This window comes from Oenanthe melanoleuca, chromosome 1A, assembly GCF_029582105.1.
Source record: "Oenanthe melanoleuca isolate GR-GAL-2019-014 chromosome 1A, OMel1.0, whole genome shotgun sequence".
NCBI lineage: Eukaryota > Metazoa > Chordata > Aves > Passeriformes > Muscicapidae > Oenanthe > Oenanthe melanoleuca.
In genome coordinates this window covers 43,543,844-43,556,691 of record NC_079334.1, presented here as the reverse complement: position 1 = coordinate 43,556,691, position 12,848 = coordinate 43,543,844, and the positions used below count along the sequence as shown (strand labels likewise).

The following is a 12,848-nucleotide window of genomic DNA, read 5'->3' as shown; positions in this document are numbered from 1 at the left end:
TTTGAAATTTTGAATATTTAACTTAGTCATATTTCACAAATATTAGGATTTATCCATATCTGGGATTCCTTGTTCACTTGTAGAGGTTTTATATTAATGTAATTGTTTTGTGCAGCTCCTAGAGCTTTCTTCTTAGTTCAGTATATTCTGCCATAGCAAATAGAGTGTTTACATGCTTCTCAAACTGAATGTTGTCAGCAAGGACAAAACTTCTAGACTTGAGTGTCCTGGCAACATCTGAATACAGAAGGATTTTATTCAGTTCCATGGGCTGGGGCGTTTTGTTGGTTGGTTGTTCGGTTTGGGGGTTTTTAACTGGACTGTTGAAGTTTGCCTGTGCTTCACAGGTATTGTAAGAGAACCTGAGTTTGGGTCTGTGTCAGTGATTGGTGTAGATTCAGCCATGGGCCCATTTTTTTCTTGGTTACACACTGTGATCTTTGCTTTTAATATTACAGGCAATTTATCATTTGAGAACCACAGTTAAAATACATACTGTTTTTGTGATGTGTGTTGTTAGCTGCAGAATTAATGTAATTACATCTGTCATGCACAACTTACGTTTTTAATGAAATATCTGACAATATATTTTATTGCCAAATAATTCTTTCTTTTATGATGTCTACTAATATTTAGCACACTTCCTCAGTACCCTGTAAGCATACATCTTACGAATCTGACATAAACCCATAAATTCAGTGATGTCTTCAGAGCAGCTAGTCATTTTCTGGGAATTAATGACTTGCTAGGATGAGTTAATAATTCAAGATAATCACCTAGGGTCTACCTCAGTCAGACATTCATTCTGTTGAATATAAAATATATTATTAAATGTCTTGCACATAAAAGCAATAGTATTGACAGTTCTTGGAAGCATTTATAATGACATTTAGGGGTATGCCAACTATATTATGATGTTGCTAGTTTTTAGTGGGGGGAAGTGATAAATACTATATGGGAAAACAGCTGAACTGAAAAGAAAGCTTCTCAGTGAACTTTCAGACATTATTAGATTTATATTTTTACTTTGTCACGTGATCTCAGTATAAAGTCTCTCTGTAACTGTTGTGGTAGAAGTACAAATATAGCTAATGCACCTTCATATTTTCTTTAATTGTAAAAGAATGCAGTAATGGAAATTTAATATTATTGTCATCCAATAAAATAAATACAAATGCATTGCATTTTCATATTCTGTACAAATGTTTTTTCTAGAATTTTTCCTAATGCCAGTTCAAGAGAAATCCTTTTTTCACTACACTCTTTATGACAAGTAATTTGGGTTTTTTTCTAGTGTCTAAAGAGAAATCATAATTTTGCAACAGCATTTCAAAATAATGAGCACAAGATGTTTATTTCAGGAATCTAAAAGAGCACTCTGCTTCTCCCTAAATAAGAGAATGGGTTCTTTCTGTAATAGAAATCTGATGTATAGGAGGATTGCATTTATATCTGTCACCAATTAGGGCCTCTGTTGGGAATCAGCATAGTGCAGATTATATTATAATTGTATGTAGTTGACCCAGTAGTCTGCTTCTTAGCATGATTATAAAACAAGGGTGAATCTTCACAAAGAAATTGGATTAAATACTTGTATAAGGAGACAACTGTAGGTCATTGTATGCTTTATAAAAAATGATTGAAGTTATTTTGAAAATTTTCTCAAACAGCAAAGTGGAACACACTGTTAGAATGAAGCTAAAACAAATCGTTCTTGATCACTATGTATTTTAGACAGAGATTTGTTAGAAATATTGGCACCACCATCCATTGCTTGTCAGCAAGAAGAAGAGAAAACAGTTCTGCTTCCGTCCTGTTTCATGTTTATAAAACTTTATATATTTTGCCAAATAGTTTGTTAAGGAAAATAAAGATTTCCTGTCTTACTGGAAGCCCTTCATCAGTTTCATCCTTGGTAGTACTGTGACCAGTCTGACTGATTACTCCCAAGAGTAGAGCCATAATTCATGTATATTTCAAACATATTCGTACACATGTAACGGAACAGTGTAATCATATAATCTTTGTATTGTATTGTCCTGAATGCTATCGGAGCCTAGTTTATTGTACAGTTAAATCTGAATGTATCAATTTCTTTTTCTCAAAGCATTTGTCAAAAACTATAACTTTTTTAGCCCAGTGATTCTTGAATGAGCAAGCCTTAAAGCTTAGGGTACATATATTAACATTTTCATAATGGCTCTGGGTGCCCAGAGCAGTGAGAGGACTAGGCTGGGTTGTGAATCTTGAAGTTACCTGTGTTGATAGACCTTACTGCCTTAGGTAGTGAAAGAATCCTCCCCTTTCTCATTCCTGTCTTCTACTCTGAGGACATTTGCTGCTACATACATAAATATATTGAGATGATTTTATAGAATGATGTGGCAAAGCATACCCATTTACTTATGGAAAATAGAGTAAACGTTTTTAAAATAGTTCTTTTATTTTTCTAATAAGTAACCCCTTATTACTTTGCAGCAACTCCTCAAACTCCTCATTTGCAGCAACTAGACTTGTCCTTAAGCTGCATATTTATTATATTTATATTGACTTTAAGTACTGAATTTAAAAAAATACGTTGCAGAAATCCATTCAGAATTTTAGTGTGTCTTGTCCTGGAACAGCTTTGTACTAATTCTCTCTGCTTTTTCACAAAGACAATGAAAGTAAACAACAGAGCAAGTCTGTAAGAGTGAACTAAAATGCAAAGCATGTCTGCATAGGCAGTGAGGTGAAGTGGTTACTATGGAGCCAACAAACTCAGCTTCCAAATATCAGGCTTGGCTTTCATACATTATATATCCTTCATTCAATGCTAGATTATTTTCTTCACAAAGTTTAGCATCATTTAAATGAAACTGCAGCACACAATGTGTTATGCAGAATAATTATAAGATTCAACTTGAGTCTGACAGAATTAGGAAATGCAATGAAGGCCTATGAATGTAGATAATGTTCTTGTGAGAAACAACTGCTCTCCCATGGTAAAGTATGGTATGATTTTTGAATTTTAGTATCTTATATTTAAATAATTATTTTCAAAGTATTGACTTAAGTATGTCACTGGTGACTTCATGCCCATTCACCATAATTATTTAAATAGGACAAGATTTTCAGAAAGTCCTGTGTTCCCAAGTGCTCTGAAACTCTTTCTTTGAGACTTCCCAACCTATTTTCCTTCTGATTGTAGAATTTGCACCCATCTTTTTCAGTGTTTAACCAGGCCTTTCTTTATCTCTAGAACTGTGCAAGCAGGGTATCTCCAACAGAGTTTTTATTGGAGCATTTGTTTACAAAAGATGTATTTTTCCTATGAGTCTGTAAGTCAAATCACACAAGGGAAGCCTTGCCTGACCCTTTTGCAACTATCAAAACGTTGATAGAAAATACTGGCTACAGCTTTAGACTCCATGTTACCTACCAGCAAGCCCTAAAAATATGGTTACTGTTGCATTAAGGAATTTTTGTGGAAAAAAATCTGTGAAAAAAAAATTAATTGGCTTAGTCTGGGAAAAAGAAATAAAACAGAACATCTCAATGTTTACCACCTGGAAAGCCTTTGACAAAAGACTCAAAACAATATCCTGGTCTCTGAGTTCACTGCTTTGCTGTCACTAGCAAATTTGGGGTTGTATTATTATTAATTTCCATTTTAATATTTAACTTATTTGATTACTTCTGCTATTTTTAATTTAGAAATATCTGGTTTTTATTTAGAAATTTTTAAAAAGCCTTTTTCCTTGCTGCTTTCCTGCATGATGACATTGGGAGAGTTTTGCCCCCTTTTCCAGTATCTCCTTGCATTAGCATTCCTACTCCAGCACTTTGTCTTTGGTGTACTGCCAGCAAATTAAGTTGACTCAAGTGTAGAATGGTTTTGTAAAGTTCAGCAGATGAAGCAGTGTCTGGCACTTGCCAGTGCACGAGTGTAGCAGCAGAGAAGGGAAGGGGTGACTCATTTGTGCTTGGGAAATGAAAGAGTTTACAGTTAGATTGAGAGGTTGAAATATAGGGAAGGCCAGATAATCCAAGAATGAGAGAACAGGAATAAAAGGGGATCTGCCTTGGCTGTTTGCCCAACACTGAGTCCTGAGTCAGAACTTGGGCCAATTCCACCTGTTGTGGATATAGGTCAACAGTTTAGTCGTTTGAAGAGTTCCTGTAAGTTACTCTTTCTGTTTAAGACTGCAAGGTGTGAATCATAGACTCATTTATGTTGGAAAAAAACCTATAAAATCCAACCTAACCTAATACTGCCTAGTCCACCACTAAACCATGTCCCTAAGCACCACATCTGAATGTCTTCTAAATACCTCCAGGGATGGTGACTCCATCACTTCCCTCTTTAGTCTGTTCTAATGGTTTTTGGTGAAGACATTTTTCTTAAAAGTCCAACTGAAACTTTTCCTGACACCACAGATTATGTATTTTACACAAGACTAAGGCTGGACTGAAAAAATTAAATTTCTGATAAAAATGGATTTTGAAATGTAGTTTTGTTTTATAGCTAAAATTACATGCATCTGTGATTCGTGCAGTATTTCTTTAAATGGACTAGAACCTTAGGAAAACTGCAGGAGGAGAGTGCCTCAGATGGTTATCTGGTCCAGCCTCCTGTTCAAAACAGGCTAAACCTCAAAATTGGGTTGGGTTGCTGAAGACTTTGCCCAGCTTAGTTTTGAAAATATGCAAGGATGGAGGTTCCACAGCTTCTCCAGCTCTTACTCTATACTTTTTGAAAGAATCTGGGTGTTTCTACTTTAGATAGTGAAACACTGTGATTAGTTTACTCCTTGGCTTTCTCTCTTTAATGGGGTAAGCAAACCTAGTTCCGTGCATTTCTTCTCATATATTATGTACTTCAGGCCCCAAACCATCTTAATGGTTCTTTACTGTATGGTTACCAAGACATTCCTTACAACTGGCAATCATTCAGTATTTATGTTTATTGCATTTTGGTTAAGGTATTTTTAAATACATTTTAGAAGTTAAATGCTTACAATAAAATATTCTAATTAGTCAGTAATAATGATTAGTAAGTAATAATTATTGTTTAAAAATGTATTTATTAAGGATGAGTTTATATAGTATTTTATAGCTACAGAATAAGTTTAACAAAATCAGAAAAAAATTTAAGACAGCAGATTTAGCAGCTCTCCAAGACAAGGATCAGTGAAGTTTCTTGTGATCTCAGTATCTTTTGTACAAAACTGCGGAGTTGATCACTTGGGAATTCTGTTTCTGTGTCTCAAGGGCAAACATGGGAAGAATATGTCATGATTTCTTAAAATTAATTTTGAAACATTTAGATCTGGCTGTCATATTTCTGTATTGCTAGTTCAGTAGATTCTTGGGATGGGCTGTTTTCCAGTTTTATGAAGTTAGAGGAATTACTCAGAATCAGAAGGTTTAGTTTCTATTCATTCATTTTCAGAATGGAGAATTCTTTGTTGTTTACATTTTCTTAGAATGCACATAAATGTGAAACTGTAACTAATTTTAAAAATGGTGAAAATTACTTTTTCACAAGAATTTCAGCTTTTGACATAATTAACTATATGGTTTCTGGAGCTGCAGATTTAAACCAATTACTGCAGTATTTTCTTCACTGAGTCCTTAATAGTACAGTTTAACTAATTGCATTATTTATACTTCAGTAGTTCATCATTGTAAGCAAAAAAAAAAAAAAAAAGCAGTATGATGAACATCACTTTATTAACAGAGTAATTTTTTTAAAGTATTGATTAGGACATGGTTATTACCACCTGCAATCTCTTTGAAGGAGAAGGAAAAGGTCAGTTGCCTTTCTTAGTCCTGCTTCTGACTTGCAAAAATCTAACTTTGTGTCTATTATCTGAATAAATGGTAGAAGCTGTGTCTAAATTGAAAATCATTAGGAATTTACTGTCATTACAATAAACCTAAATTGGAGAATGTTTAAATATGGAAATTATTGCACAAAGCTGTTAGTTATCATCACAAACACATTTGGTATGTGTAGATATTTTATGTTCCTTTGATCTTTTATTTGTCAGTATCACTAAAATATTGTAGTATTCTCGTATTATATACCCTCAAACTTCTGATAACACTAATTTTCCCATGGTGTAGCAGTCATGTTTAATTCAATTATATTGACAATATCAATAGAAATTATTTTGTAAGCATGTTTTTAATCTAGGATTTAAAGAAATAATTAAGCACCACTATTATAATTCTTAAGATTTTAGATAAAGATTCATGGGGAATTATATGGAGGACAAAAACATCCTTGTATTTATTTTTCTAGACTAAACATGAGCAAAGAATAATGGCACTGAAGAGACCATTCATGTTAGCAGTGTATTTAGTGTTTTGAGCAAGGCGGATGGTGTCCAGAAAGGGTTCAAAGAGCTTTTTGTGGGTTGAAATGAAAGGTTAATTAAAGCAAACTCAAAAAACTAAGCCCAGTAATCCTTTCTTACTTATCTAGCACAGCTGTAGTTACAAGGAGTTTCTGTAAAATGTTTTTCATCTCTAAAACCTTTTCATTCTAAGCTATTCTTGGGTAGAATTGCTTTTCCTTATTGTTCTAATAATGTGATGGTCAGATATGGGATATAGTGAGTTCAGGGAACTTTAGAATATAGGTAGTGCTTGCATTATACCTATTGTGGTAAATATTCTGGTTCTTTTATGTTTTACTTGTTTGTATAGATTCTGAATGGATACAGCTATTTTCATCAGTGCTGTTGATTATGTTCTCAAGCTTAAGTTTTGCCTCTATAACTGCTGATTTTAAGGTATTCCCAATTTAAAAAACCAGTTCAAATTCCAAATTAGTCTATTTTTTAGTGATGGTCATTTTACTTCCAGGAAGTGCTGAATGCACTTCTTGAGATTCAATGGATCAAAATCTCATTGTCTGAATGCTTCTCAGGCTTATTGTCATTTACACTGCTTCTTATTAGTCCTGAAGTATTTTATCCCAGCCTCATCAACTACACTTTTAACATGTTGCTAGCAAAAGATGTCTCTCCTCAATTCCAGAGTAGCATTTGTTCCTAGTAGTGTTGGGCTGAATTATGATCTTCAGAAAACTGAAGAAGCTTCATATCCCCAGGGCTGGTCCTCACAGGACCTTGAATCATCCTGAGACTTGATGAAAGGACAATACAGAAGAGCTCAAGCCATCAAGGAGATCTTTTAAATGCATTGATGACAGCAGCTGTCATAGTTGATGGTGGAACCAACAAGGAATGGTGTTTTGTTGGACCTGGTGATTATGAAGAATAAACATCTGGTCAGGGATTTGAAAGTTAAAGAAAGCTTTGGCTATAGTGACTGTGAGAGGATGGAGGCCAGGATCCTAACGGGAGGAAGCAGGGGAAAAAAGCAGGGACTCTCCTGTAAGGAAAAACTTGAGTCAGCTGAGACTATTCAGCCAGGAGAAGGGAAGGCTCAGGGAGGGCATTTTACCTGTGTGTACCAATCAAGAAGAAGAGGAAGCATTTCAAGGGTCAGATTTGTGATTAAGAAATTGTCAATATGCGTACCTGTCTTACTGAAAAGGTCTTCAAAAAATGAAGTTATAACTTCTCTAGATATTCTAGTGAATGCTGCTGTTTCAGTCTACCACTTCTATATAGTGCAGCAGAACTGGACACAGCCCCAGCAGCTGCTCTGACAGTGCCAGGGAGGCTAAGCTAGGCAGCTGCTGCATTGCACAAACAAATTCAATTCAATTTCACAAATTTTTGCTTATGGAAATTAATTCTTATTGGTTTTAATTGATTTTATATATTAGGGCTATGCTAATTTAATTTATAGTTTCATTTTCTTTTGTGACTATATGTTATGTATAGGACCAATATTTGTATTTCTTCTTAATTTACAGGATGGAGGTCTGCTCCTAAATAATCCTTCTGCACTGGCAGTTCATGAGTGCAAGTGTCTCTGGCCAAATGTTCCATTGCAGTGTCTGATTTCGCTGGGCACTGGTCGATATGAAAGCGAGGTAAAGACCAACGTCACACACACCAGTCTGAAAGCCAAACTGACGAATGTTATCAACAGTGCAACTGATACAGAAGGTTGGTGTCTTAAGATACACACATACTGTGATTGTCTTCAATTTTATTTATGTTTCTTAGAATTATAGTTCTAATTCAGAGAACGATCTTCAATCATTTGTCTTTCCCCTTCTTCTCTCTACCACCCCCATGAAACTAATTGAAACATGTCTATCCGTAACTTACTTTGTATAGTTTTAGCACCAGTATTATGTGTTTTCTGGAGGATAAATGTTTTTACTTGAGCTTTTGCATAAAAGGCATATTCAAGAATTCATTTAAAAATGGTATTTTTTTATATTTTATTTGTTTTTCCCTTAACACAGAAATGCTATGGTTAATACACAACATTGATTTTCAACATCCTCAGAAAAAGTATTTGATTACTGATATTTTTTTCTATATGCTATTATACCTGTACTTTTCCAAGGACTGTACTGTATCTGGCAGTGCTGACAACTTCAATTGCTGTCAGGAAGAGCCAGTCTGTTTTCTAAAATAAAATCGGTTCCTAGATGGGAGTACACTAGTATTCTGTCACTAGCAGTTTACATCTGTCTAATTTTTATAAACAGGATATACTGGTACACAGATAATTTCCCCCTCCCATTACAAAGGAAACTGATACTGCAAAAAGTCAGGGAACAAGAAATGCTTTTATGGTCTAGATCCCTTACTGTATAGCCTCTGTCAGCTGACTGTCACTAGTAGGAAGAAGCTAGATTTTGAATTGCCTTTTAGTTTTTGCACAGTTGTGGAAAGGCAGTGGGAATTGTGGCAAGGAGATGTTTGTTGTCCACTTTCTGTCAAAGTTTCATTGCAGCTGAAAAATGAGGCAAGAAATTTGAAGAGAAGAGGAAGAGAGGAAAGTTCATTGTGGGAACCAAATGAAAAGTGGAAAGAGAGGAGAGTAGATTTGAGCAAATGGAAAGTTATATTACAAGGGAAAGAAGGGGAAAGTATTAATTAGGGCAAGAAAGACTGGATGTGGTGAGACAGAACAGACATAGCTGAGTAATTTGCAGGAGGAGAGGCCAAGCCAAGAGGATTTAAGATTTGCAAGAATCTCTTGCTTTGATTTATCCGTGGTATTTTTTTCACTTCAAAATTTCAAAAAAGAATGGAGGAACATGGTAAGAATAAAAGAAGATAGAACGAATGCTGAAGGAAGTGATAGAAAAGATCAACAAAAAGATCTAAAGGGAGAGAGAAACAGGTTGTAAAAAAACAAAAAGAACATGTAAATGCATTACATTGTTTTTTATTTTACTAGTTAACTGAAGTAATATAATTTAACTAGAATATTTTAAATTAAATGCATGTTAAATTCAAGCGTAGAATCTGTAGTGATATATTAAAAAAGTAATAGTTGTGAACAAAATAAAGCTTTAATCCTACATATTTTTACTTTGAGATTGCAGAAGAACATATCTGTTGTTTTCATTATACCTACTTCTGTTAGTACCAAATGTGAAAAATCATGGGTATCCTGAAATGGGAATATGCAAGTTACATTCCTGCTCTTCAGGACATGCTCTTACTTGTTAAGGAATGGAATGTAATTAAAAATCTCTAGATAGCTGCAAAGCTTACTTAATTGTCATACCAGTGAAGCTGTCTTGGAATAAAAGATGAAGCTTTTCCAGAGTAAACAGAGCTGCAGGGTCATTTAGAAGTCTTCTAATGAGAAAGTGGTTTTGATGAGGTAGCGGTAGAAAAATGTTTACTCAGCAAAGCAGCACATATTTACTCTTACTGTGTCATTTCAGAGCAGTTGTTGTTCAGATCACTTGCAGGACTGTTAGACTCTCTCATGTGAATGTGACACTTTTCTTCATTTGTTTTCAATACAGAAGTTCACACCATGCTGGATGCACTGTTACCTCCAGATACATACTTCAGATTTAACCCTCTAATGAATGAAGATATACCTCTAGATGAAAGCCGTAAAGAGAAACTCAGTCAGCTGCAGACAGATGGAATTCGTTATTTAGAACGAAATGAAGAAAAACTGAGAAAAGCTGCAAAAATATTAACACAAGAAAAATCAGCTTTGCAAAGGGTTCAGGACTGGATAAGAGTAAAGGCTGACATGTATGAAGGCTTGCCATTTCTTTCCAAATTGTGAATAATTAATGCATGAAAGATAAATGTAGATCTTGTTCCAGGAAATCCATTTGGTACTGTAAAGGAAGAACACTGATTCAGGGTAAATAACATATTTGGTAAGCTATCAGAATTCTGGAGGAAGCCATTCAGGAGGGCTGTTTTGTGTACACTCGTTACAAGTTTTTTGAATCTTACTGTTGCTCTACTTTAATTTCTGAAAGTCGGTAAAACTGAGAATTATGGAAAAAATTGTGCAATGCATTTTTGGATGTATGTACTATGATTACGGTGGCAGAAAACCTTTATTTATCAACTACCAGGCTTATTCAAAGTTAAAAAAAATTAAATCCTCATTCACTTAAGTGTAGGCTATATACCTGTTAGGCTCTTATGTAGGCAGTGAATTTAATAGAAATGTAATGTTCTTGCAAAAACTCTGCCTGTGTTAATTGCACTTTTACATCTGAAAGATAACATTTAAATTTGTTTTTTTATTTTAGTGGATTTTGTACATAACAGTATTGAGTAAAATGTTTGGATGACTATAAATGGCCTATTAAATTATCAACATTAACTGGTATTTTTAGAACTTTCTGCTTATTGCTTTTATGAGAATAACTTCAGATTGATTAATTCATTACTTGAAAGTAATCCTAAGCCCCAAAACTTCACTTGAGCAACTATTCCAGTTACATCATATAGGAAATAAAATATTGCAGTAGTTGGTATGAATGAGAAAGTTCCTTAGAGAAACTTCAGTTTTGGGCACCAGACTTGAGGTATAGTTCTAGTGAAGAAGAAAATTAGAATTGCTACATCAAATTATATTAATTTCCTTTTTGTCTTCCAACTTTCATATATGCATTCTCCTGAAATTATGTCAGGGCTGTGAAGTCAACATTTAGAACTTACTCCAGTCCTATTGCCCATTCCTTTGGGCATACTTCCTGCATATGCCATGAGGGATGTTGTGAGCTGTGACAACCCAGAGTGTCAAACAGCATTTTCAACAACAGGAAGGTATGCAGGAGTTCTTCAAAACAATGCTATGGAATTTGAGGTAGACACAGCTGCTGTCACATGTTGGCACGTACCTGTTAATAAGATTGTTTGACAAGTGCCTGGGTGAGTGTTTGTCTTGTAGTAGACATCTACAGTGCATGAGAATATTGACTAGGTAAAAGGTAAGTTCTATGCAGTAGCTAAAACATTCAATTTCACCAAAAATCAATGCATTTGCCACTTTGTTGTTTGGAACTAATCACCTAAAAATAACATTTATTATGATAGTCACTTTCTGTACTTGTTTTAAGACGTTGAAAATGTTATTAGGCTGCAGTTCAGAATGAACTATGAGGCACGCAGCTGAGATCCTTGGAGGTGCTACATAGTATTCTTGACTGTGCAAGAAAACATTTGGTTGGGATGTTGTTTTGGGGGTTTTTAATTTGATATATTTTAAATTTTGACTTGTGTAATTTTACTTAGATATTAATATTTTTCATCCTCCATTCTCTCCCTTGTGTTTGCCATACAAGGCAGATTTATGATCATAATCCAGCTTTCATTTATACAGCCTCCCTTTTGCATTCCAGTTACTAAGAACTGAGTAGAAGAATAATGAAATAAACCTTTCCCATAGGTGTGAAATGATTTAAGCATATAAAAAAGAAATGTCAACATTATTCTGATAGAGGTAGTTTGTACAGAGTTAAACTGTGTTGCCAGCACCCTAAGTCAAAACAGTATCAGGTGGTCTCACATAACAACACACAGTATGCACCTCTGTGGCAAAGAGCAAAGTCACAGCATTATCCATGAGATATCAAAGGCATTATTCTGAATTTATAAGTTTCCAGGCACAGTTTTTTGGGGCAAGTATTATCTGAGGAAACAGATACCTTTAGTGAAAATAGTGATAACATTTCCATTTAATTTTTTATACAAGTAAAACCTTGTGTTCTGAGGATTTTATTTCAAATAGGGTAAGATCTGGATTTGTGACAGTACTGTTTTTGCTGGAAGCTGTTGTCTTATCTTCATTCACCCCTTTTTCCCTTCCTCTTTATTGCTATAACAATATTTTTCTTAAGTGTGGCTTTTAAAAGTACATATGGAATTGAGTTGAGCTATAGAGTAATTAATTCAGACTGTTATAGGCCTCTGTGTACATAAATTCACAAGGTGCTTGTATTGAATGCCTTCAAATTAACTCTGATTCTTGGTGTTGCAAGTGCTGCACTGTCTATCAGGCACTAATGAGGAGTTTATTTTCCTCTCTAAACCATTTTAAAATATGGAGATGCAATAGGTGTTTCACTTGAGCTGTAATTAGTTTTTAATTACTTTAAAAAATCAGCAATTTGCCAGGAATCCTAACTACTATGGATGTGTTCTTACAGCACTCTATTTATAAAGTAAAATTATTTTCAGGAAGTTTGAGGCATTGACTGTGGAATACTGCACGATACTTTTAACAGCAGAAAATGGAATAAGAACTGTTGTGGAATGTAATCTCACTAAATTAGGAAACAGAATTTTAAATTAAAATTCAGGGCTTTATTGATAGGGAGCAGGGGAATTAGCACTGGGTCAAATACAAGCAGGTTTTAACTCATCATTGTGATGGACTGAAGAACATGATCATTCCCTCTACAGATGAATCTAGGAGTGATCGTGAATATTTCA

General features: G+C 34.6%; 1 protein-coding gene across 3 annotated transcripts in view; it reads left to right on the top strand.

The window, feature by feature from the left end:
- Window positions 1-10,740, top strand: part of PNPLA8 (patatin like phospholipase domain containing 8) — a 33,901-nt gene extending 23,161 nt beyond the window's left edge. For all 3 annotated transcript variants that reach the window (XM_056482389.1, XM_056482391.1, XM_056482392.1), the window contains exons 9-10: window positions 7,877-8,072; window positions 9,905-10,740. In XM_056482389.1, the coding sequence (XP_056338364.1) occupies window positions 7,877-8,072; window positions 9,905-10,179 (471 nt within the window). In that variant the 3' untranslated portion in view covers window positions 10,180-10,740. The remainder of the gene's footprint in view (window positions 1-7,876; window positions 8,073-9,904) is intronic.
- The last annotated feature ends 2,108 nt before the right edge of the window (window positions 10,741-12,848 follow it).